At 45.3% G+C, this 26,769-nt stretch overlaps 2 protein-coding genes across 2 annotated transcripts in view; both read left to right on the forward strand.

Annotated features, from left to right (window-relative positions):
* Positions 1–4,639: 4,639 nt before the first annotated feature.
* On the forward strand, positions 4,640–13,359 carry RNF151 (ring finger protein 151). Its single transcript, XM_040355589.1, has 4 exons — positions 4,640–5,246; positions 10,061–10,206; positions 10,764–10,860; positions 12,907–13,359. Exons 1-4 carry the CDS (start codon positions 5,199–5,201, stop codon positions 13,297–13,299), a joined length of 684 nt encoding a protein of 227 aa, XP_040211523.1. The 5' UTR covers positions 4,640–5,198; the 3' UTR covers positions 13,300–13,359.
* A 6,078-nt stretch (positions 13,360–19,437) lies between these two features.
* The window catches only part of TBL3 (transducin beta like 3), a 31,036-nt gene continuing 23,704 nt past the window's right edge, over positions 19,438–26,769 (forward strand). Inside the window, exons 1-7 of the mRNA XM_040356471.1 lie at positions 19,438–19,584; positions 20,488–20,539; positions 20,655–20,750; positions 22,661–22,708; positions 22,831–22,972; positions 24,067–24,151; positions 25,146–25,316. Of these exons, the coding sequence (XP_040212405.1) occupies positions 19,553–19,584; positions 20,488–20,539; positions 20,655–20,750; positions 22,661–22,708; positions 22,831–22,972; positions 24,067–24,151; positions 25,146–25,316 (626 nt within the window). The 5' untranslated portion in view covers positions 19,438–19,552. The remainder of the gene's footprint in view (positions 19,585–20,487; positions 20,540–20,654; positions 20,751–22,660; positions 22,709–22,830; positions 22,973–24,066; positions 24,152–25,145; positions 25,317–26,769) is intronic.

Here is a 26,769-nt window from a genome sequence, read left to right on the forward strand (position 1 = left end):
GAATCTAAGGGGGAAAAGTGCCCTCTAAGGGTGAACCCCCGCTTTAACCACTTCCATACAGGGCACTTACACATCTTCCCGCCCAAGCCAATTTTCAGCTTTCAGCACTGTCGCACTTTGAATGACAATTGCGCGGTCGTGCGACATGGCTCCCCAACAAAATTGGCGTCCTTTTTTCCCCACAAATAGAGCTTTCTTTTGGTGGTATTTGATCACCTCTGCAATTTTTTTTTTTTTGCGCAACAACTAAAAAAAGACTGAAAATTTTGAAAAACAATTACGTTTTTATTTTTTTCTGTTAATTTTTTTGTAAATAAGTAAGTTTTCTCTTTCAATTACGGGCACTGATATGGCAGCACTGATGGGCACCGATGAGATGGCACTGATGGACATAGATGAGGTAGTACTGACGGGCACAGATGAGGTGGCACTGATTGGCGGCGCTGGTATGCGGCACTGATGGGCACTCATGGGTGGCACTGATGGATACTTATGGGTGGCACAGATGGGCACTGGGCATGGATGGGCACTGTGCGGTGGCACTGATGGACACTGTGGGGTGGCACTGATGGACACTGTGGGGTGGCACTGATGGACACTTGGGGTGGCACTGATGGACATTGTGGGGCAGCACAGATCCACCCATGTTGCCAGTCAGTGCCCATTTGTGGGCACTGATTGGCATCTTTTTTTTATTTATTTTTTACATGCTTTTTTTTTTTCTGGCCCACCCTGGTGGTCCAGGGTGGGCTTCCCTGGTGGTCCATGTGGCGATCCGAGGGGGGGGCTGCGCTGATAAACAATCAGCGCGAACCCCCCCTGTCATCAATGGCTCTTCCTGTTTACATCGTGATCAGCCGTGATTGGACACGGCTGATCACGTGGTAAAGAGTCTCCGCCGGAGGCTCTTTACCGAGATCGGAGATGCAGGGTGTCAGACTGACGCATCGCCGCGCTGCGCGCCCCCACGGGCGCGCACGGCATGAAATCCTGCAGGACGTCCTGTCAGGATTGTGTAACCACTTCCCGGACGTAAATCGGCCATAGGCCGGGCGGGAAGTGGTTAAAGCGGAGGTTCACCCTAAAAAACATCTATATACCATTACATCCAGCATACTTCCGACATCTACAGTATGCTGTTTTTTTTTGCCGTACATACCGTTTTATTGTTATTTTCCCCCGGGCTTCCGGGTTCTGGCTCCCGCGGGAGTGGGCGTTCCTATTCAGAGGTTAGATGATTGACGTCTGGTGAAAAACTTCCCCTGGCGCATAAGGCGCGTCACCAGTTTTCCGCAAGTAGCCGACCTGCGAGTCGCTCTATACAGCGCCTGCGCCCGCCGTGTAGAGCTGACTGCGCAGGCGCCATATAGTTCGGCTACTTGCGGAAAACTCGTGGCGTGCCTTATGCACCAGGGGAAGTTTTTCACTAGACGTCAATCATCTAACCTCTGAATAGGAACGCCCACTCCCGTGGGAGCCGGAAGTCTGGGGGAAAATAACAATAAAACGGTATGTACGGCAAAAAAAACAGCATAGTGTAGATGTCGGAAGTATGCTGGATGTAATGGTATATAGATGTTTTTTAGGGTGAACCTCCACTTTAACCACTTCCTTACTGGGCACATATACCCCTTCCTGCCCAGGTGAAATTTCAGCCTCCGGCACTGCGTTGCTTTAACTGACAATTGCGTGGTCGTGCGACGTGGTTCCCAAACAAAATTGACGTCCTTTTTTCCCCACAAGTAGAGCTTTCTTTTGGTGGTATTTGATCACCTCTGCGGTTTTTATTTTTTGCGCTTTAAACAAAAAAAGAACGACAATTTTGAAAAAAAATACAATATTTTTTACTTGTTGCTATAATAAATATCCCAATTATTATTTTTTTTAAATCCTTTTTTTTTTTTTTTTCAGTCTAGGCCGATACGTATTCTTCTACATATTTTTGGTAAAAAAAAAAAAAAAATCGCAATAAGCAACTGGTTTGCGCAAAAGTTATAGCGCCTACAAAATAGGGGACAGAATTATTATTTTTTATTTATTTTTTACTAGTAATGGCGGCGATCTGCGGTTTTTATTGGGACTTTGACATTATGGCGGACACATCGGACACTTTTTGACACATTTTTGGCACCATTCACATTTATACTGCGATCAGTGCTATAAATATGCACTAATTACAGTATGAATGTGACTGGCATTGAAGGGGTTAACACTAGGGGGTGAGGAATGGGTTAAATGTGTACCCTGCATAGTGTTCTAACTGTGGAGGAAGGGGGGTGACTGGGGGAGGTGACCGATCTGTGTCTCTATGTACAAGAGACACAGATCGGTCTTCTCTCTCCCTGACAGGACGCTGTCTCTGTGTGAGCCGGCAATGAGAAATGATCTCATATGTTTACATATGAGATCATCTCTCATTGGCCGCACACATCGCCTACCAAACGGCCACTCCGATTGGCTGTTCACAGCGATCTGTGATTGGCTGTGTCCAAGAGACACGGCCAGCACAGTGTTTCCCCGCTGCGCGCTCGGAACAAGCAAAGGGGCGGACATCAATTGACGTCCTGTTGGATTTTCATGTCCGCGCTGAAGCCGTCATTCGGCTATAGCGCGCGCGGGCCTCAGGTGGTTAAAGTCAAACATGGGGTGTCTTGGCTTTGCAAAATTGAAGGACTGAACTGTACAGATCTTATTATATAGTGTTGAGTATAAACCGTTCATTTCTTGTTTTAGGTCCTACCCTGCGATCCAGATGTCCGGAAGAGGATCCGGAGGAATAGTATGCAGATATGGTCAGGAGGCCGAGTTCTTTTTGAGCAAATGTCAGAATGGAGAAGACGCACATCTAAGGGACTTTGAGGAACAATTTTTTGGTGTGAGATGTTTGTTGCAGCATCACACAAACTGCTGAGCTCCCGGGGTTCTCACACAGCAGTCTATGGGGTTTATAGAGTGATAGGAGAAAAACGGAATACCACCTCCAGTAAGTGGCAGTTCTGCATCTCTTGGGTAAGAATGAGCTCCAGCGTGTTCGCACACTCCATGTGCAGAGCCCGCCAGCAAGTCGGCACCGCGCTGCGCTAATCACAGGCAGGGAGACATTATCCCGATGCTCGGCTGCAGAGATCGGGAAATGTCTCCGTGCCTGTGATTAGCGCAGCGCGGTGACGACTTACTGGCGAACACGCCGGAGCTCATCCTTACTCCTGGGAACTGCGAGGTGGGTGGAGAATGGCCAGTCTGCAAGCGAACAGGAAGTACACAACTGCCCAGATTACCACCTTTTAGGATAAATTCACCTTTAAAAAAACTTTGCACATCTATCCTAATTTATTAGGAGCCTGCACTAGGTGCAATCTCAGGCTCCTGCAGACTGTCATTGTAGATGTCTGCCTGTTCCTTGTATGGGCAGGTAGTTACAGAATGACAGGAAGGATCAATGAACTGCCCAGAGTGCTCATCAGCACCCTGGTGGTTCATTGAGAACTACAAGTCGTCAGCCGCAACGGCTGATGGTAGTTGTAGTTCTCCCATTCACTCTGTAAATGAATGATGCGACCTGGTGGGCGGAGCCCCGCACGGCCATGTTTTTTAAATTGACGGTGGGTGCTGGGAGCAGGTCCCTCCATTTGCTATCACGGGGGGTTTGGAGGGCAGTACATAACTAAAATAGTGCAGCGGAATGTAGGCTTGTGTGGATGATTCATAGGAGCTTTTTGATTTTACTATTTGACTCCCAAGTTCTTCAACTGCTGAACCAGATTCAGAAGGTTGGTTTGACATTATTTAGGCTGTATTCACACCTGAGCGTTTCAAAGTTGCACGTTTTTACGGCGATTTTGCCGTGTTTTTTGCTGCGATTTTGTTCCGGTCACCAATGTAATCTGCCCAAAAGAAGCTCATGTTTTTTTTTTTAGTTTAGGGCGTTTTGGGGAAACGCTCGTTACCTGCGTTATTTGCAATTTCGAGGTTTCACTAGACATTCCTAGCCCATACCTTGTACAATCCACAAAAGCATTACGCCGGCGTATCTATTGATACGCCGGCGTAATTTTAAATTTCCCGCGTCGTATCTTTGTTTTGTATCTACAAAACAAGATACGACGGCATCTCGGATGGATCCGACTGGCGTACGTCTTAGTACACCATCGGACCTTAGGTGCAATATTTCTGCGGCCGCTAGGTGGCGTTTCCGTCGAATTCCGCGTCGAGTATGCAAATTAGCTAGTTACGGTATCCACGAACGTACGTCCGGCCAGCGCATTTTTTTTACGTCGTTTGCGTTCGGCTTTTTCCGGCGTGTAGTTAAAGCTGCTATTATGAGGCGTACTCAATGTTAAGTATGGCCGTCGTTCCCGCGTAAAATTTTGAATTTTTTACGTCGTTTGCGTAAGTCGTTCGCGAATAGGAATTTGCGTAGAATGACGTCACCGTCGTAAGCATTGGCTGGTTCCGGTTTAATTTCGAGCATGCGCACTGGGATACCCCCACGGACGGCGCATGAGCAGTTAAAAAAAAAAAACGTTGGGTCACAACGTATTTACATAAAACACGCCCCCATCACAGATATTTGAATGGCGTGCCATTACGCCGCCGTAACTTACGGCGCGTAGTCTTTGTGGATTTGAAAAAAAAAAAGTTACGGCGGCGTAGTTTATCTTATATACGCTGCGCCCGGCGGAGAGAAGCGCCGATCTACGTGGATCTGCCCCTTGGAAAATAACTGAATGGTATAAATCCCTGTATAGACCTCGGGGTGAAGTAGAAAGGTTCGGGGTGGAGTAGTACCTTAGGACTTTTACGTTTTGAGAATTTTGTTTGTAAATTGCCTTTTACGATTTTCAGTTTTTCTGTTTAAATGTCATTGATCACCTTTGTTTTCTTTTGCAATATCAATAAAGTTCTATAAAAGGAATTCCCTTGTCTCCTTTGTACGCACTGCACTGTAAGAGTAGTTTTTGGCACCGAGCCATCTGGAAACAATCATACGCCCGGTGCTGAGCCGGCTGCCCACAGTCCAGTGTGGCTCCCTAACAATACACTGCAATATAAACAATGCAGCAGAGTCATCTAGCCAATAAGCAGGCTGGCCTGAGCTCCAGCAGTTGTAGAATAGCTGCTGACCAGCTGGAATGGTGTGGAATGGAAGCTGTGGGGTTGGTGGTCAGTCTGCACATGATCTGTAATGGGAACATGACATGGATCTAGAAAGAGCAGAGCAGCAGATGGCTGTAGAAGAGGCAATGGTGAGTTGGTCTGCGGGATCTGTTCTTTTCTGTTACTCGTACAACTTATTTACATGTTTAGTGCTGTAAAACTTTTAGTGGTGGTAGCTTATACATTTCCGCAGCTAAATTACAGTTTTTAAATGTTCACTCTAGTGTTCAATGCCAAAGCTGATAAGAACTCCACTTGCCATTCCTTCAACATCTAAAAATGCTAACTGCCTGGCTGTTATGACCCCCCTTCACACCTGAGTGATCCGGATCATGGGTGGAATCGTGGCGGAACGCGTTTGGATGCCATTATTTATTAACGGCACCCTAATGCCGCATACAGACGGTCGTTTTTTGTGATGAAAAAAAACAACGTTTTTGAAAACGTCATTTAAAATGACCGTGTGTGGGCAAAACATTGTTTTATGTCTTCTGAAAAACGACAAAAAAAAAATTCGAACATGCTCGAATTTTTTGTGTCAATTAAAATGATAGTGTGTGGGCAAAACAACGTTTTTAAACCTGCGCATGCTCAGAAGCAAGTTATGAAGCGAGCTTCAATGGAACAGAGTGCCGTCGTACGTGCTGAACGTAACCGCGCTTTGCTAGAGCATTTTGAAAAACAATGGTGTTTAGGCAACGTCATTTAAAAAAAATGAAGTTTCAAAAACGTCGTTTTTTTTCATCACATAAAACGTTGTTTTGTTTCATCACAAAAAAACGACCGTCTGTACGCGGCATAAGTGCGGGGCACTTTTTCGCAATTGTTAAAAGACAAAACGTGCTACAGTTGCAGCAAAAATCGCAACACCAAACGCTCCTGGCTCTTTGCCCAGATTGGGTACATAAGTTTCTTTAGAGTGGAGGGAGGCCCATTCAAATGAAAGGTGTAACGCTCCACTAAAAAAAACACAAACGCGCTGGTTCAGCTGTCGCTGTGCTACACTCAGATGTGAATGGAGCCTAAGGCCCCTTCTGCCGGACTATTCAGGTCCGCCTGTCGTTTTTTTTTCCGGCAAACCTGAATGGCCGCTCCATTCTTCTCTATGGAGCGTCGGATGTCTGCTGACATCCGATCCGCTAAAATCAGACGCCAATCCGTCAATATCGGATCGTGTGAGATCTGTTGAAAACGGACATGCTGTCCATTTTCATCCGCTCTCTCCATAGGAGACAGTGGTGCTGGACAAGGGGGACCTGTCATCCACCGGCTCAGCGGAGATCAACTGAGAGATCTCCCGCTGAGCTGTCAGACCGCTGCAAGCGCATCCACCCCGTGTGGAAGGGGCCTCAGTGAACACTTGAGCTTTCTAATAAAGGCTTCTAGCCTAATGCCGCGTACACACGGTCGTTTTTTGTGATGAACAACATTTTTAAAAACGTCATTTAAAATGACCGTGTGTGGGGGAAAACGTTGTTTTATGTCTTCTGAAAAATGACCAAAAAAAAATTCGAGCATGCTTCAATTTTTTATGTCGTTTTTTGTGTCATAAAAAATCACTGTGTAGGCTAAAACTACGTTTTTAATCTCTCAGAAGCAAGTTATGACGCGAGCTTGAATGGAACAGTGCTGAATGTAACCGCGCTTTGCTAGAGCTCTTTGAAAAAACGATGGTGTGTATGCTACGTCGTTTTTTAAAATGAAGTTTGAAAAACTTCGGGGTTTTTTTTCATGAGAAAAAAATGAAGTTTTTTTTCTTCACAAAAAACGACCGTGTGTACGCGGCATTGGTTGAGTTTTCCTGATTTGCATATACAGGTCGAAGATTCAGTATGATACCAGTGGTTCAGCTCGGTGTTGATAATTTTTACTGGGACCCAAGTGGTAGAGCAGCAGTAGGCCACCTTGGTACACTAGCTGTTAAACTTCAAGTCCCATGAGGCATTGCAAGACTGACAGCTTCAGGTGTTCCGTCAGATATGGCGACCCATCAATGTGTAACGGAAGTGACGTTCCGTCGCCACCACCTTGCTACACCCCGCACACCTGAGCAGTAATAATACACCGAGAAGGGGGCAAGCGGACATCTTGTTACACCCACCGGAGTTTTGCATTCCAACTATTTTTAACAGAAAACTGAGCTTATATGGTTAAATACAGTATTTAGAAATCCGACGGACTGTTTAGATGTTGAATTTTAAACCTGCTGATGTGACAGAACACCTCCGAGTTTAAAATTAAACATGTAAACAGTCCGTCGGATTTCTAAATACTGTATTTCACCATATAAGCTCAGTTTCCTGTTAAAAATAACTGTGAAATGCGAAACTCCGGTGGATGTCTGCTTGCCGCCAACCTTACTGTGGTGGAGTGCGGGGTGTAGCAAGATGGCTTCGAAGGAACGTCACTTTCGTTACTAAATCTGACGGGTCGCCTAATCTGACGAAACACAGGCATGATGGGATTTGTGCTGAGGTTACCTACAATTAGATTTCTCTGGAAAGAAGATTTAGTGGAGCTACACCCTCCGATAACCCCCTTCCTTTTTGAAGAGGGATCAATTCCTGTTCCTTATACAGTATTTAAAAAATCAGCGAGGGGGGTGCTCTTTTAACAGGCTTTGGGATTGCACAAACCAAGCACCCAACAGTGATTTGTATGTTGCATTTGTTTTGAATGGCACTCAGGCGCACACCCATGCTGCAGTACATCACTGTGCTCAATGTGTGCTTAAAGTTGATTCATTTTATTTATTTTTTTGTGTTCAAGCACAATTGGGGCCCTTTCACACGGAGCGGATCAGTAATGATCTGCTCCGTCTGTCCGCTTTGCTCAGCGGGGATCCTCCGTAAAATCCCCGCTGAGCTGGCAGCTGACAAGGCGTTCCCTGCACAGTATGGGGGATCGGATGAACATGGACTGTATGTCCGTGTTCATCCGATCCGATAGACGGAAGAAAAATAGGATTTCTTCCGTCTGCAAATGCGGAGGCGGACAAATTCCGGGTGTCAGCAGATGTTCATCTGCTGACACCCGTAATCGCATAGGGACCCATGTATGTCCCGTTTTCATCCGCAAACGGACGGATGAAAATGCGGACATACGGTCCGCTAGTGTAAAAGGGCCCTTAAGAGCGAGCCGGAACAATGCCTTCATGCAACATGCCTCAATGTACAAAGAAGTGATGTGGCCACTGGTGTTAGCCTTTTAACCACTTGCCAATTCCGACACTCCTCACATACATAGACGCGAGTTTCACAACTCGCATTCGGCGGCGCTCTATAAGCATTTATTCCAATCCAATACATGTAAAAATCAAAATTTTTTGCTAGAAAATTTTGTAGAACCAAACATATATATTTCTTATGGATATGATGATGGGTCAGTCTGATAAAAAGGTGAGTTACCTGGAGCCTATGTTAAGAATCTACCTCTGCATACTTGCCATTTTCAATGTATTTGAATAGGGAAAGTATCTTGATGGTCCAGTTTTGAACAATTCAGTTTGCCGTTCTCAACCAGGGTTCCTATGATGATGCTTGGGGTTCCTTGATCTGGGGCCAATTGACTTCCCATCTGATACTGCTTGCATATTTCCTGGTCCAACACCACTTATCAGAGACCACATTATGACACCAACCTATTTAGCTGCTGTAAGGGTGGTAACCTTCACAAGCACCAGTTCTTCCCACCGACCCCCCCCCCCCCCCCCCCCCAAAGTAATTTTAGTAGGGTTTTCCTGAGAGTTTGTTGACCATCTTATTCAAAATGATGGGATTAATGTAAAGTTGGTCTCCCCTTGTTTGCAGGGATTTCCTCTTACTTCCTGTTTGGCTATGGGACAGGAAGTGAAGGAAACTCTACTCAATGGGACATAGATAGTGAAAAACAAAAACCTGAGGAGTTACAACTCTCCCTTGCTCTATCTAAAAGAACAATTTTTTTCCCTATAGCTCTACTTTAAGACAAGGAAGGGGCTGGCAAATGACACATTTCCCTGCTCTCCATCCTGACAGTTCCCTTGCAGGAGCTGGTGGGAGAGGGGAACCCAGCAGAGATGGCGGGGGGGGGGGGGGAGCACAGGAGTTGGATAGGAGGGGTGGTATATAGAGGAACCGATCCCCTCCATAATCCTACAGTCGCTGAAAGGCTGTTGGAGGAAAAAGGAGGGGGATCGGTTCCTCTACATGCCGCTGTTTCGTCAGATTAGACGACCCGTCAGAATTGGTAACGACAGTGATGTTCCGTCGCCGCCATCTTGCTACACCCCACACTCCTCCATAGTAAGAATACTCTGAGAAGGGGGAAAGCGGACATCTTGTTACACCCACTGGAGTTTTCCTTTTTACATTTATTTTTAACAGGAAAGTGAGTTTATATACTGAAATCCAGTACTTAGAAGTCCGTCTGACTTGTTAGATATTGAATTTAAAAGCAGCAAACTTCTGTCAAACCTGTGAGATGAGCAGGCTGATCGGTGCTTTTAAAATTCAACATCATAACAGTCAGACGGAGTTCTAAATACTGGATTTCAGTATATAAACTCACTTTACTGTTAAATATAAGTGTAAAAAGGAAAACTCCAGTGGGTGTAACAAAATGTCCGCTTTCCCCTTCTCAGAGTATCCTTACAATGGAGGAGTGTGGGGTGTAGCAAGATGGCGGCGACGGAACGTCACTTCTGTTACACATTCTGATAGGTCACCATATCTGACGAAACACCGCCCCTCCTATCCAGGTGTACAGGGGGCAATTGCAACCCCTGTAAGTACACTCCGACCTGAACTTTAACTCAGAAGAATGTCCACCTACTTTCAGTCATATAGTGTACATGAACTGGCTGAACTCATTTACATCTGCAATTGTAAAGTCATGTACCTAAAAGACTTCAATGTGTTTTTAGGGTGGTGGATACGATGTAGAAATCTTTGCTGAAAATCCAGACGATGATCTCCTGTGCTCAATATGTCATGGAGTACTGCGGTGTCCGGTCATGGTGTCCTGTGGTCACATCTTCTGCAGGAAATGTATCTTACAATGGCTAAAGAGGTGAGAAGTTAATGCCGTGCTTCAAGCTCTTCATACATGTCTGTTCTCTGCAGAGCCTGGAATATGATCCCACTCCTTCCTAGGTCATCTCCTCGCTCATTAGACAGGAGACCATAAGATTGGTGGTGATTAGACATGTGCACACTGAAATATTTTGTTTCGTAATTTTGTTTTCGTCCGAAAAATACATTTATTTAGCTACTCCCGAATTCGTTTTTATTTATTTCGTTTTTCGTAAAAAAAAATGCATTCGTCCGAAAATCCAAATTAAGGTCGAATCTGTCATTGAAGGCTTATGGTGTCTGTCGAATGTTCTAAGAAAAAAAAAAAAAAGAAGAAGATTCGACAGAATCTTTAAAAAAAAAAAAAAAATTTGACTCTTCATGTCTCTCTATGTCAAATCTTTTCTCTCTATGTCGACTCTTCTTCATGTCTCTATAATGTCGAATCTTTTCTCTTTATGTAGAATAATATTGGGCTAATAGAGTTAAAGGGTCACTAAAGGAATTTTTTTTTTTGGTGGCATCTTGCAAAATTCTGGTCTTTCCTTATTCCAGACAGCCGACCTGTCCCTGCTGTAGAACAGAGGTGAAGGGAAAACTATTAGTGCAGATGCATAAGCTAAAGAAGAGAATCAACCGCCTGCAAGTCAAGGTAAGTCCGTAGTCTGACCACTCCCCTCTGTACATCGTTCAGGTCAGGGGCGGACTGACCATTGGGACTCTCGGGCACTGCCTGAGGGCCCCATGCCACTAGGGGGCCCCATCAGGGTTGCCAGGCTCAATAAAACCAGGGATTACATCTGTCCCTTATATGTCCTAAACCGACATGCTTTTGATGTGAAAATCCTGAGATTTTAGCTGCCCCGCCTCTGCACTGCCTCCTGGCGTGGTGGCCACCTGTAAGCCTGGGGGGCCCATAATCTTCTATTGCCCGGGGGCCCCATGAGTTGTCAGTCCGCCCCTGGTTCAGGTTTACACTTTCTGCGCACCTGGCAGTCCTTCTGTCTTGTGTTACCCCATCCTACTCCCCAATATATGTACCTGGCTACACTTGAACCCATCAAATTACCAGTTTAACGGCTTAAGGACCGGAACATTTTCCCCCTTAATGACGGGTCATTTTTCACGATAAGGCACTGTGTCGCTTTAACTGACAACTGCGCAGTCGTGCAACGCTGTACCCCAAAAAAAAATCATTTTTTTTCCACAAATTATCTTTCGTTTGGTGGTATTTGATCACCTCTGCAGTTTTTATTTTTTGCGCTAGAAGCAAAAATAGAGCGTCAATTTTGGATTTTGTTTTAAAAATAAATACTTTTTGCTATAATAAATATCCCCTCCCCCTTCCCAAAATGTAAAAAAAAAAAAAGAATTTCTGCATCGGTTTAGGCCAATATGCATTCTTCTACATATTTTTGCTAAAAAAAAAAAAAAAAAATCACGTGTGCAGCAACATGACAGTTGCAGATCAAACAGAAGCAGCTTCCTTAGCTGTAAAGGAAATGAGAGTTTAAAGCGGAGTTCTGGCCACAAATTCACTTTTTAAATATAAATACCCCTGTAATACACAAGCTTAATGTATTCTAGTAAAGTTAGTCTGTAAACTAAGGTCCGTTTGTTAGGTTGTTACAGCATTTAGACACTTTATAAAATAGAAATTGACTGGGGCCATCTTAAGTGTGGGCATCATGAAGCCAGACTGTATGACTTCCTGGATTTCAGCCTTGCAGATCTCGCACATGCTCAGTGCTGCACAAGCAGTGTCAGATCAGGTTTCAGCACCTGTGCTGTCCAAGTCACATGATTCTTTGAGACTGGGGAGTGCACAGACTCCTAGAAAGTTACACCCACTACATTCCCAGGAGTCTGTGCGGTGTAGGTTAGGAAGCATTAAGCACCTAGGTGCAGGAAGTGGGAAGATTAACTATTCTGCCTAGCAACAACACTTTGAAGGCATCAAAAAAAAAAAAAAAATTTCGTAAAGGACTAATGACATTTTTTTAAAACTACTGATGTAATGTTATATTTATGGGTGGAACTCCCCTTTAAATCTGCTTTAAGGCTGCCAGCAGATCGGCCTCTACAAATTCAGTAGTGCCAAAAAATGGAGAGCAACTGAGCATGTGCAGAGCGGGGTGAGACCGTGTATTACTGGATATTAAACACTTCTTTTTAATGTATCATATAGCTATACCTGCAAAAGGGGCCAACCTAAAGTAATTTGGCAGGACTTCATTTTCTGACTAAAGTTACACTTTAAACAGGCCATAGACAATTTGAAAACCCCCCAAAAAAATTAAATCTGTCGTTTTTTTATTATTATTATGTTTTAATCACATCATTATTGTGCCAGTTGCGACACGTGATGGATTTTTATTAGAAAAAAGAAGCAATTGATGGCACAATCATATGATTTATTTTTTTTCCCCGCTTGACAGATGTAAAGCGCTGCGCAAACTGTTGGTGCTATATAAATCATGTTTAATAATAATAAGTTTTGGTCGCACCCATTGTATTATTAATGCATGTGAAATAATATGCCATGTACAGTATCTCACGAAAGTTAGTACACCCCTCACATTTTTGTAAATATTTTATTATATCTTTTCATGTAACAACACTGAAGACATGTGAGGGGTGTACTTACTTCTGTGAGATACTGTATATATAATTTTTTTTTTTTTTTCTTAATTAATAGTGCCCCAATGAAGCGCATGGATGTCCTGCCATCTTTCCTATGTTACGGACTGAAGAGCATGCGGAGAGTTGCGCTTTTGGGCTGCTTTGTTGCTCCAACGAGGGCTGCCCCGCCGAGGTCCTGCGGAAGGACATTTGCGAGCACAGTCAGAACTGTCAGTTTTGGCGCGACGTGTGTCACATGGGCTGCGGAACCTCGCTGACACCAGAAAACCGGGATGAGCATAACTGCTACATGGAGCTGAAGGAGCTCTACAACAAACAGCTGCACAAGCTGCGTCAGAAAGCCAGACGGATAGAAAGTCTGACTACCCAGATGAGCCGACAGATACAGCTTCTCAGCGAGGGGCTGGAGGGGGCCGAAGCTGCCACCTCTACACAAGAACCACAATAGACCAGGCTGGCCTGGCTACACAGAGTAGATATGTTTCCGGTGACAGAGGGGTCGATTTACTAAGAGTTTAATGACGGCCAAAAAAAAATGCGGTAAAATAAACCTTGCGGTAAATCAGTTTTGAAAGTGCAATTCACTAAGAATTTTGCTTTAAATACTGAATATGGTGTTTGTTCAATTTAGCGGTAATTACCACATTATTTAATGCGATAATTTATCGCATTGAGCTGGTTGCTAAGAAGCGGGTGGGGAAGCCGGCCGCTGCATCCTTTACAACAGATGACTCATCAGCTGTCAGTGGGTTCCCCGCTGACAGCTGAATATTAATAAAACATGGCGGCAATAAAAAATAATGAAAAAAAAAACAGCGTGGGGTCCACCCAATGCATACAAGGCCCTACGGGTCTGCTATGGATTTTAAGGGGAACCTCACGCCAAAAAAAAAAAGAAAAATGGCGTAGTGTCTTCCCCAAAATCCATACCAGACCCTTATCCGGGCATGCAGCCCGGCAGGTAGAGGGCATATGGCCTGGTATAATTCTGAAGGGGGGCGCTAGCTCATCATCATCTCTTTCCTGGCCTGCCAGGCTGCATGCTCAGGTAAGGGTCTGGTATGGATTTTGGGGGGAACCCCACGCCGTTTTTTTTTTCTAATTGCTGGTGTTCTATTGAGTAGTGCAGACCGTCAGATAATGCCTCCGATGATCTGCGCATGCGCAGTACGTACCATCACGCCAGATGATCTCCCGATCAGCTGGCGTGATGTCAACAGTGCTCATGCACAGTTTGTCGGAGGCATTATCCGACGATCAGCAAAGCACGGAGGGAGAATCTAATCGTCAAATTCTGCCTCGCTCTCTCTGCGCATGCGCAAGACATCACCAAACATGTCACAGGCGGAACACGATCTTCGACAGAACACAGTGCTTTCCTGATCGTCAGATAATGCCTCTGACTATATGCACATGCGCAGTGTTGACGTCACGCCAGCTGATCAAGAGATCAACTGGAGTGATGTTACGTCCTGCAGATCGTCAGAGGCATTATCTGACGGGATGCACTATTCAACAGAATGCCGGCATGTTTTTTTTTACTTCCATTGAGCTGTCAGGGGGGAACCCTCTGACAGCTGATGACTCATCCGTTGTTAAGGACGCGGTGGCCCGCTCCTTAACAACCAACTATTGAGGAGGGGGGGGGAGTTCCCCCACGCTGTTTTTGACAAATGCCGCGTGTGATACCGCCAGCTGGTGATAAATATTGCATGTTTTTTTTACTCTCTGTTCCTTTTGTGAATTGGATTTACCGCATGGTTTTTGGACGATATTTACCAGCACATATCGCATAATCGTTACGTTTTTTTTTTATTGATTGAACTTTATTTACAGCATGCGATCATTTATGCCAATGAGTCATGTGACCAAGTTATGTGGTAAAGGTTAGTGAATTGACCCCAGAATGTCTAAAATGTACATTATCCTACTGAGTTGGACCTTTAGTGCCCGGACCAGAGATATCTCACTACTACCAATAATGCAAATTGCAGCAGTCATTTCAAGAGTTGATGGCAAAACAGTCTTATATTGCCCTTAAAGAGAACCTGTTGCTTTGTTCATTCAAGACAACATATCAGGTTTTCCTGAAAGGCCACCCACCCCTGAATACTTTCCATATCTGCACCCCTAGTTCTTCATCGGGGCCCTGAGTCCAACCCCTGTGTAAGCTCTTTGTTGGTCTGAGGTAGACCATACACAAAGTTAATGACCTTCTCAAGAATAACCTCCTGTGCTTGAATGTGGTGCTTAGAGACTGATACATTGACCACTCCTCCAGACAGGGTAGGGCGTTGACAAGCCTTGCCGCCCATACCTGCCTGATCCCCGTGAAAGCTTGAAATCACTTTAGTAGGAAAATGCAAATGTTCTCTGATTGGAGGAGGTGGAGAGGCGGCGTAGTGATGTCATGATCTCCACCTGGTCCAAGCAGAGAAAACGTAAAATTCATTGAGGGAATGCAAAATGTTCTCTGGGTGGTGCCCATGCTGAGCAAGTCACCTTTTACTGTATGTTCAGTATGCAACATGGCTGCCGCTCTGCATGGAACCTGGAAGCTAGTGGAGATAACTGGAGTGGTGGTGCCCAGTACAGTAATACCTCAGATTGCGAGTGTTTCGCAATACGAGCTATTATTTTTTTTTAAATCCTGACTCGGCTTGCAAATGTTGTCCCGCAAAACCAGCATGATTCAAGCCTTTGCAGTACCGCATTTGGCCAGAGGTGCGGGGGCGCCTGTGACACTCATGCCGCGTACACACGATAATTTTTCAGCATGAAAAAAAACTTTGTTTTTCAGCATGTCGAAAAAACGACGTTTTTCCAACTTCATCATTAAAACGACGTTGCCAACACACCATTGTTTTTAAAAAATGATCTAGCAAAGCGCGGTGACGTACAACACGTACGACGGCACTATAAAGGGGAAGTTCCATTCGCCTTTGGGCTGCTATAGCTGATTCCGTGCTAGTAAAAGACGTTTCACGCTTTTCTGTCTGTTACAGCGTGATGAATGTGCTTACTCCAATATGAACGGTAGTTTTACCAGAACGAGCGCTCCCGTCTCATAACTTGAATTTTTTTTTGGTCGTTTTTCAGAACCTGAAAAATTATGTGAAGCCCACACACGATCATTTTAAATTACATTTTTGAAAAACAAATTTTTTTTAATGCCGAAAAATGATCGTGTGTACGCGGCATCAGAGCCGTTTGGAAATACTCCTTACCTGAGCCTTTCCCAAGGGTTTGCGAGTGCATCCGAGCGGTCTCCGAGTATTTCCAAGTCTCTCCGGCGCCCCCCCCCCCCACCTCTGGCCACATGCAGTATTGCATGCAATAGAAGTCAATGTGGAACTAATTATCTTTGTTTCCATTGACTTCTATGGGGAAACTCGCTTTGATATGCGAGTGCTTTGGATTACAAGCATTCTTCTGGAACGAATTATGCTCGTAATCCAAGGTTCCACTGTACAGTGATTTCCACCTCCCAATGGGATTTCACAGGTATGGTACATACATACTTACTTTGATCCAACGTAAAGAAAAACAATCCATACCTGGAATTTGGCTTCAGTAACATCTGGCATGCAAGAAAACTGATGGCAGCCAATCAGGTTCTAGGATTCATAGCGCAGGATAGCAAGTGACAGCAGGCATTAGATCAGCTACTGTTTCTTCCAGTATTTTTAGGGCTCATTCACATTAGCAGGCAGCAGTACCCTCTATCCACTAAAGGCTGCGCTATTGAACAACTCAGTAGAAGTTTAATTTATTATTTATTACTTTTTTAATACAGAATCCTGTGTACTGTGCTGAGATGTAAACCTTGTTTGGAGTGCAGAAAGAAGAAAAGGCAAACAAATTATTATGTATTTTATTATATAGAATGAAAAGTGTTACCTGTGTGAGAAACTATTTGTAATAAAAATATCCCTCATCCGCATTGCACTCTGTCTGCTAAATTGTTCATTTTCTGCCTAATAAATCAATGGCCCAGATTCAAGAAGCTATTGCGCCCGCGCAACCATAGGTTGCGCGGCGCAATAGCTGTTTTGCTCCCGCGTAGCGAATGCCCCTGATTCAGGAACATCGCTACGCGGACTGCAGCCTAGGATATGACAGACATAAGCGTCCTTATGCCTTCATATCTCAGGCTGCATTCTTGCGTTGGCCGCTAGGGGGCGCGGCCATTGTGATCGGCGTATAGTATGCAAATTGCATACTACCACCGATTCACAAAAGTTGCGCGGGCCCTGCGCACGCAAGGTACGGAGTTTCCGTACGGCGACTTTAGCGTAAGGCTGCTCCTACTCATAGTAGGCGCAGCCAATGCTAAAGTATAGCCGCCCTTCCCGCTCGTGAAACTTAAATTTCACGTCGTTTACGTAAGTGATTCGTGAATAGCGCTGGACGCCATTCACGTTCACTTAGAAGCAAATGACGTCCTTGCGACGTCATTTGCCGCAATGCACGTCGGGAAAGTTTCCCGACGGAGCATGCGCTGTTCGCTCGGCGCGGGAGCGCTCCTAATTTAAATGATTCCCGCCCCCGGCGGGATCATTTACATTAGGCGCCCTTACGCAGGGCAAATTAGCATAGCGCCCGCGCAATTTACGGAGCTACTGCTCCGTGAATCGCGGGCAAATCGAAATATTTGCGTGGGCGCAGAGCAAAAATCGTTGCCCTTTGCCCACGCAAATATTGCGCGGTTCTACCTGAATCTGGGCCACTGTGTAAATGAATTTATTTACTTTATTTACACACACACATACTTTTTATTTACTATTTATTATAGGTACAGTAGAACCTTGGATTACGAGCATAATCCGTTCCAGAAGAATGCTTGTAATCCAAAGCACTCACATATCAAAGCGAGTTTCCCAATAGAAGTCAATGGAAACTAAGGGCCAGATTCACGTAGCCCGGGCGCAGCGTAACGTAACCGATTTAGGTTACACCGCTGCAAATGTTCTGTCTAAGTGCCCGATCCACAAAGCACTTACCTGGAAATTTGCGGCGGTGTATCCTAAATCCGTCCGGCGCAAGGCGGGCCAATTCAAATGGGGCGGGTACCATTTAAATTAGGCGCGCTCCCGTGCCGGACGTACTGCGCATGCTCCCGACGCAAATTTCCCAACGTGCTTTGCGCGAAATTACGACGCGCCAACGTTTTGTGAATCGCGACGTGAAAAAAAGACTTGCGCTGGGAAAAAAAATTAAAAAAAAAAATTCAAAAGCGACGCGGGAAAGACGGGTATACTTTTACATGGTGGAGTAATTTTCCACTTTGTAAAAGGTGCCCTATCTTTGCGACGGCAAACTAACACTTGCGGCGACGTAACGACGGGAAAAAGTTTCGCGGATCGCCGTAACTGCTAATTTGCATACCCGACGCTGGTTTACGACGCAAACTCCCCCCCCAGCGGCGGCCGCGGTATTGCATCTTAAGATCCGACAGTGTAAAACAATTACACCTGTCGGATCTTAGGGATATCTATGCGTAACTGATTCTATGAATCAGTCGCATAGATAGAAACAGGGATACGACGGCGTATCAGCAGATACGCCGTCGTATCCCTTTTGTGAATCTGACCCTAAGATAATTTGTTCCTCATTAAAGCGGAGGTTCACCCTAAAAATCATCTATATACCATTACATCCAGCATGCTGCTGACATCTACAGTATGCTGGTATTTTTTTTTTTTTTTCGCTGTACTTACCGTCTTATAGTTCTTTTCACCTGGCTCCGAGTTCTCACTCCCGTGGGGAGTAGGCGTTCCTATGAAGAGGCGTAGATGATTGACGTGCGGGTAAGGCGCGTCATGCGTTCCGAAAATAGACGAACTTGGACTCGACTCTATACAGCGCTATACGGCGCCTGCCGTGTAGAGCTGACTGTGCAGGCGCCGTATAAAGCCGAGTCCCAGTTCGTCTATTTTCAGAACGCGTGACGCGTAGGGTTGCCAACTCATCCCTTTAAAACAGAACACATATTAATTACACAGGTTCTGAGGCTAATTTAATGCAAATAAGGCTCCAAGTGAGTTTAATTACCTCCTTAATCAGCCACAGAACCTGTGTAATTAATATGTGTTCTGTTTTAAAGGGATGAGTTGGCAACCCTAGACGCGCCTTACCCGCACGTCAATCATCTACGCATCCTAATAGGAACGCCTACTCCCCGGGGCAGTGAGAACCCGGAAGCCGGGTGAAAAGAACTATAAGACGGTATGTACAGCGGAAAAAAAAAAAATAGCAGCATACTGTAGATGTCAGCATACAGATGACTCCATACAGATGTGATTCTACACTAACAAACACTAGGGGGGAAAAATGAAAGCTATGTATTGAATCAGTGTTCTTTTAGTCCATTTCATACTCTAAATAAATCACACAAAAAAATGTTTTCTCAAATAATTTCAAGCTGTACAACTCCGGTGGGTGTAGCAATATGGCGCCTCCGCACTTTTCTTCCTTCCCATCGTGTCGGCAAAGGGTGTAGCAATATGGCGCCTTGACGTCTCTCATCCCAGAGTGACCCCTGCTGGTGAAGCAAGATGGTGTCACACGTCCGTCATAAGACATGACATAGAATAGCAGCGCCGGAAGTCCTGTGTTTCTCTATGGAAGCCATGTGTGTTGCTGGTCGCATGTACCGGGATTGAATGAGGTAGAGCCCGGAGAGGACGGGGTAGGAGAACATGGAGCCCCCCACCGTGCAGTTTAAGAGCAAGTAAGAAAATCTGAGAGTGACTTACGTGGACTACCCCGAGATTGCCGCTAGAGGGCCCAATATCATGACAGGAGATAGGACAGTACATGGTGGGCGTTGGGAATGGGGCGCCTGGCTGTGCATTGGGTATATGGGGCGACTGGCTGTGCATTGGGCGCCTGGCTGTGCGCCGGGTATGGGGGCGCCCTGGCTGTGTGCTGGGTATGGGGGCGCCCTGGCTGTGTGCTGGGTATGGGGTGCCCTGGCTGTGCGCCGTGTGTGTGGGGTGCCCTGGCTGTGCGCCGTGTGTGTGGGGTGCCCTGGCTGTGCGCCGGGTGTGTGGAGCGCCCTGGCTGTGCGCCGGGTGTGTGGAGCGCCCTGGCTGTGCGCCGGGTGTGTGGGGCGCCTGGCTGGATATGCTATACACTGAGAATAATGCACTTAGTGGAAGATAATGTACCTGGCTGTGCGCCGGGTATGGGGGGCGCCCTGGCTGTGTGTGGGGAATGGGGGGGCGCCCTGGCTGTGTGTAGGGAATGGGGGGGCGCCCTGGCTGTGTGTGGGGAATGGGGGCGCCTGGCTGGATATGCTGTACACTGAGAATGATGTACTTAGCGGAAGATAATGTACCTGGCTGTGCGCAGGGTATGGGGGGCGCCCTCCCTGGCTGTGCGCGGGGTATGGGGGGCGCCCTCCCTGGCTGTGCGCCGGGTATGGGGGCGCCCTGGCTGTGCGCCGGGTATGGGGGCGCCATGAGCTGGGTACGGAGGCGCCCTGGCTGGATATGCTGTACACTGAGAATGATGCACTTAGCGGAAGATAATGTACCTGGCTGTCCATATGGAATGATGTGTAACTTTGCTCCAATCACACGGCTCTGACAAAGCCTTGTACATTTTCTGATGAATATGTTTCTGTTTTCAGTTATGAGGTGGAGAGAAGGATCGAAGCTTTCTACAAAGGTGGAAGAGTCCAGGTAATGAGTCCGTCTCTCTCCGTTGGGACATTCAGCTGTGATATTTGTGCTGATTTGAGCTCCTCGGGAATTTTGCTGTGACACATTTTTTTTTTCTCTTCTTGTCTTTTTTCAGATCAATAAAGACGGAACTCACCTGTTTTGTACTTGTGGAAATAAAGTTAATATTCTAGAAATTGCTACAGGAGTTATTGTACGCTCTATAGAACAGGTAATGCTGGGAGTATTCACAATCACAACATGGGGAAGTGACCGATCTGTGGCGCATTACAGCCGTAGAGAAAGGTCCGCTCACCAACCTGGCTGTGCTGTGTGGATATCGGTTATTGTCAGAAGGACAATGTGTGCTATAGGTGCACACTGCACATCAAACAAAATGAAGTAGCCATTGAAGTTTTGTGGACATATAGATAAAAACAGTAACACTGACGTAACACCACAAAATTGTATGTAAATAACAAGCAGAAATGACTACAGACCAGGCCACCTTCTTCCATTGATGCAGAAACGCGTTGGCTCATTAATTCGGTACAAGTTTGGAATACAATCCTACTTTTTGTGTGATGCAAGGCATAACGTGTGTATTTGTGGTTCACATAGATGTGTGGAGTTCACATGTGGGTTTTTTCCTTTGGGATCATTGCATCGATGTGAACAAAAAATAGACATATGTTATGCCTTGTACCACACAAAAAGTAGGATTGTATTCCTAACTGCTATTAATGAGCCAACGCGTTTCTGGGGCCACATAACACCCCCTTCATCAGGGTTTTGAGAATGTTAAGGAGTCGGAGTGCTTGGTCACCTTTAACAGCTGGATGAGGCTACCAGGAATCTGCCATACATGACCGAGTCTGCTGTAGATTCACAATACTTAACCACTTCCATACCGGGCATTTTCACCCCCTTCCTGCCCAGACCAATTTGGTGTCCTTTCCTTTTTTCCCCACAAATAGAGCTTTCTTTTGGTGGTATTTGATCACCTCTGCGTTTTTGTTTTTTTTTGCGCTATAAACAAAAGAAGAGCGATAATTTTGAAAAAAAACACTATCTTTTACTTTTTGATTTAATAAATATCATTATTTTTTTTTAAGCGTATTTGATCGGTTTGCGCAAAAGTTCTAGCATCTACAAAATAGCGAATAGAAAAAAAATTTTTTTTTTATTTTTTTTTTTATTGTGACATTGCGGCGGGCATATCGGACACTTTTGACACATTTTTGGGACCAGTCACATTTATACAGCGATTAGTGCTATAAAACTGCACTGATTACTGTGTAAATGTGACTGGCAGGGAAGGGGTTAACACTAGGGGGCAGGGAAGGGGTTAATATGTTCCCTAAAGTGTGTTCTAACTGTAGGGGGAGTGGACTAGCAAAGGGGAGGAGACCGATGTGTGTTCCTCTGTTCTGGGAACACAGATCGGTCTCCTCACCGCTGACAGGACATGGATCTGTGTGTTTACAGATCCATGGTCCTGCCGTGATTGCGGGCAATCGCGGGTGCCTGGCGGACATCGCGGCTGCCGGGCACGCTCACCGGGTCCCGAGCAATGTGACGGGGCGCGGGCGGCACCAGCGCCCCCTAGCCGCCCGGGAATGCAAGGACGTCATATGACGTCCAGTCTGAAGGAGGAAGGGTTCCCGCCGACGTCATTTTACAATGACTCGGTAGGGAACGTGTTAAGCTGGCCATACACTATACAATTTTTCTTATAACATTTTCTTTAGATTTACCTTCAACTGTGTAGTACAAGTGCCTGCCTGATTACACACAAATTGAAAGTGTTTAGATTTGGCCTCATATCATATGGTTTTGGTAAATCTATAGAGAAAAATTGTATAATGTATGGCCAGCCTTATTCATCATTGTCTAGAGTCCTTATCATCATTCTCAACTTCCTGATGAAGGCGGGGTGGTGTGGCTCCAGAAACGTGTTGGCTTATTGATATGATAGAATTTGGAATAAAATCCCCACTTTTTGGATTCCAGAATATTAGTGAGACACTTCAGTTTTTAGATTATTTTTTATATATATATATAATTAAAAATGTTATACGCATACAGCATTACAGGGTTAAGTAATACTTTGAATAGTGACCATGTATTTCTCTTTCTCAGGATGATCAGGAAGATATCACATGCTTTTCTCTTAGCCCGGATGACGAGGTAGGTGTTTTGATCTAGAAAGGCACCAGATCCACAATTATAAAGTGATTGACATGAACAGTGCTGTTCCCCCCTCTGCCCTTATTCATCTTCCACTCATCGGCGGTTCTTATTTTCTGCAGATCTTGGTGACGGGCAGCCGTGCCTTGCTTCTAAAGCAATGGTGTTGGGAGGATGGCACCTGCTCCCGCACCTGGAAGGCCATTCATACTGCACCAGTTGCCAGTATGACCTTTGACCCCACCTCCACTTTGCTGGTTACAGGTGAGTTCTTTGCTTTCCTTTTTATCGTGATATATACTGACATTCTTTTATTAAGGGAATCTTTGAAAATCTTGCAAGTATCACCCTCCCCCCCCCCCCCCCACCTGCTGATACCTTTTTAGGGCTAATTTACACTTGCTTCAAAACAAAGCTTCGGACAGGCTTTGTTAAAGCTCCTGTCACTAAATAAAATGGTTGGCTTACAGTCCTGTTTACACCTTGCTTGGTGCTTCAATGAGGCTTTAGTGGCTTTGATGAGGCTTTGGTGGGGCTTCAACTATCTTTGCCATAGACTTCTATGGAGGCTTGGAAGCACTACTAAAGCTACATGGTATAATTTTTGAAGCAAAGTGTAAACAGGACTGTAAGCCAACCATTTTATTTAGTGACAGGAGCTTTGACTGGTGTTCAGAGAACTTTAACAAAGCCTGTCCAAAGCTTTGTTTTGAAGCAAGTGTAAACTAGCTGTTAAAGCGGAGGTCCACTCTAAAAACATTTTTTACATTAAAGGAGTTGTAAAGGAAAAAAATGTTTTTCCTAAAATTAATGTCTGCAAGGTAGACAGACAGAATAGTGTAAAGATTCTGTTAAAAAACGAGTAAATACCTTTTTAAAATTCCTTCATCTATATCACCTCCGGCATTCTAGTTTCTGTTCTCTCATTCACTTCCTGGTTTGCAGCGCTCGTTCATGTAAGAACTACATTTCCCAGTATGAATTGCGGCACGCCCAGTAATTCACACCTCCTCGAAGTCTCTAACACGTAGAGAGCGTCCTGCCACACAGATGTAGTTCTGTAGTTCACAATCAACACTGACTGTATTGATTGTGAAATCTAGCAATTTTCTTCTGCAGGGAAAAAAATTGCTTCATCTTTGGCCATCTTTTACTGTGTATATATCAATGGTGATCATTCAGTGTTGCTGGCGATCATAGACAGCACTCCACCCAGTGACTGTCATTGATCTTGCAGCAGAGTGGACACAGACAAGGGCTATCCATACAAATCTACAAAAAATATTTAATATTTTAAGTATTTTAAGATTACTTTTACTGATGTCTGAAGAGTTCATATTTTGTCTTTGTACTCGCAGGAGGATGTGACAGCACCATCAAGATTTGGGATATCCTCAAGCAGTACTGCACCCATAACTTGAAGGGGTCATCTGGAGTAGTCCAGTATGTGTTGTGTTTTTTTTTTTTTTTTTTTTTTTTTTTTTTTATATGCATTTGCAACTTTGGTTTGTCGAGTCCCCTAGGGACCTTTTGTAGAAGCCATATTTACCAAGAGGCCCCCAAAATCGGACAGAATCAATTTATCCTTAGGCACATAGGAGAAAGAGTCTCTTGATGTGCTGGAGCGTTGTATTTGTGTATTTTTTGTGCGTGTACTCGAGAGAGGAGCCGGACTGCAGGAGTTGGGAGTAGGCAGGCCTCCCCCAGAGGCAATCTGCCACCTTTCTCCATGCCCCGGGTGGCAATGGCGTGTGTGTGAGGGGATCCTCCCACACAGCCCACCCTACCTGCTCCGCTTTGAAGCCCAACGGGGCAGAGGGACTCCCTATAAGGGAGTGAGAGAATCTAGCCCGCTCAACCAGCCCCGTTAGTCCTTCGCCTCTCTTTTTAGAGACCGCGTGGTCAAAGTGCGTGCATGTTAACCCAATTTCGAGTGCGTGTAAGTGTGGTGGTTTTTGTGGGAGGGGGGTGGACGTACTAAGCGCAGGCTTACCTCGCATAGCACACCCACCGGGAGCCGGGCTGAGACCACCAAACTCAATTCACATGTAGCCGAGACCGGGATCCGAACCCCTAGCTGCAGAGGTGAATGGCTTGTCAGCGCAGTCCCAATCGCGTTGAGCCACCGCAGCTCCCTCGGAGCGTTGTTTTAAGACGCACATGGCAGTCCTGATTTTTATACTTCATAGATAGTTCAGTAAATCACTCTTATACCTGGTTTGCTTGAAACTTGTCAATCTCTACCTAAACATGGTGGCCTGACTGGCTTGTTTAATGGTTGGTTTCCTACTGAAAATCAACAAAACAAATGTTCAGATCCCCTTTGCAAGTGTTAGTAGAAATGATGTATACATTTCAGACTATTCTCTAAGTTGGTAAATGATGTTTTGATGTTGCTCCAGACCTGATTGTATGATCTGCTCTCTTGTTCTTGCAGTTTGGTTCAGTTCCATCCTGACATGTCTCGGCTGCAGCTGTTCTCCTCCAGCATGGATTATAAGATCCGCATCTGGGATCTAAAGTCCAGCAAGTGTGTCTCTATACTGGAGGCCCACTACAGCGCTGTCACCTCCCTCTGCTTCTTCCCTGATGGGGACACCATGGTCAGGTAAGATACTTCCTACAAGTGATACTAAACCCAGGAGCCTGCATTCACCATGTCTGATCTCCCACAGTACACAGAACATGGAAATGCTAAATACCTTTTCTCATCAGCAGTATATAACGGTCTTGTAACTTCTATCAGTGTCTGGTTAAAACTTGTAGGAGGAGTTTTCATTCTACAAGCTGCAGGTCTCCTGACCCTCTGTGTGGACAGTGCTGATTGATTGTCCCTGTGCCAGAGACAGCAGATCTCAGTATTGTCCCCCTGTCAGAATGGGGATCTGCATTGTACCACGGGTGTCCAGTGGACATAGTCTGCCAGACCCCGCGGGGGCGTGCCTGGAAGTGGTTAAGATGAACGTCCAAGAGTCTTTTACAAAATATCAATACTCCCCTAACGAATACTTTAACCACTTAAGGACCGCCTCTTGCACACATACGTCGGCAGAATGGCACGGCCGGGCACATGCACGTACGTGCTGTGGGCCAGCCGTGGGCGCGCGACCCAGTCCGAAGCTGCGGGACCGATCGCCGCTGGAGTCCCGCGATCGGTCCCCGGAGCTGAAGAACGGGGAGAGCTGTGTGTAAACACAGCTTCCCCGTTCTTCACTGTGGCGGCGGCATCGATCGTGTGTTCCCTTTTATAGGGATTCATAATAGATGACGTCACACCTACAGCCTCACCCCCCTACAGTTGTAAACGCACACTAGGTGCACCCTAACTCCTACAGCGCCCCCTGTGGTTAACTCCCAAACTGCAACTGTCATTTTCACAGTAAACAATGCATTTTAAATGCATTTTTTGCTGTGAAAATGACAATGGTCCCAAAAATGTGTCAAAATTGTCCGATGTGTCCGCCATAATGTCGCAGTCATGAAAAAAATCGCTGATCGCCACCATTAGTAGTAAAAAAAAATTTTTTTTTTTATAAAAATGCAATAAAACTATCTCCTATTTTGTAAACGCTATAAATTTTGCGCAAACCAACCGATAAACGCTTATTGCGTTTTTTTTTTTTTTTTTTACCAAAAATAGGTAGAAGAATACGTATCGGCCTAAACTGAGGAAAAAAACATTTTTTTTATATATTTTTTGGGGGGGATATTTATTATAGCAAAAAGTTAAAAATATTGCATTTTTTTTTAAAATTGTCGCTCTATTTTTGTTTATAGCGCAAAAAAAAACGCAGAGGTGATCAAATACCACCAAAAGAAAGCTCTATTTGTGGGGAAGAAAGGACGCCAATTTTGTTTGGGAGCCACGTTGCACGACCGCGCAATTGTCTGTTAAAGCGACGCAGTGCCGATGTGCAAAACCTGGCCTGGTCCTTTAGCTGCATTTTGGTCCGGGTCTTAAGTGGTTAAGTTATGCAAGTCCTTCCTCAGGGTTCTATATGTTGTCTAGGCTCCAGGAGAAAAAGGGGCCTTTATCCATTTGAAAGCACTCCCAGGCACAA

Source organism: Rana temporaria, chromosome 6, assembly GCF_905171775.1.
Source record: "Rana temporaria chromosome 6, aRanTem1.1, whole genome shotgun sequence".
NCBI lineage: Eukaryota > Metazoa > Chordata > Amphibia > Anura > Ranidae > Rana > Rana temporaria.

What these genes read in the sequence shown, in the direction of transcription:
- RNF151 (XM_040355589.1), top strand. Translation starts at nt 5,199, where the DNA reads ATGGATCTAGAAAGAGCAGAGCAGCAGATGGCTGTAGAAGAGGCAATG. An exon ending in TGGCTGTAGAAGAGGCAATG is followed by an intron (nt 5,247 to 10,060) that starts GTGAGTTGGTCT and finishes ATGTGTTTTTAG; the next exon opens with GGTGGTGGATACGATGTAGA. An exon ending in ATCTTACAATGGCTAAAGAG is followed by an intron (nt 10,207 to 10,763) that starts GTGAGAAGTTAA and finishes TCCTTATTCCAG; the next exon opens with ACAGCCGACCTGTCCCTGCT.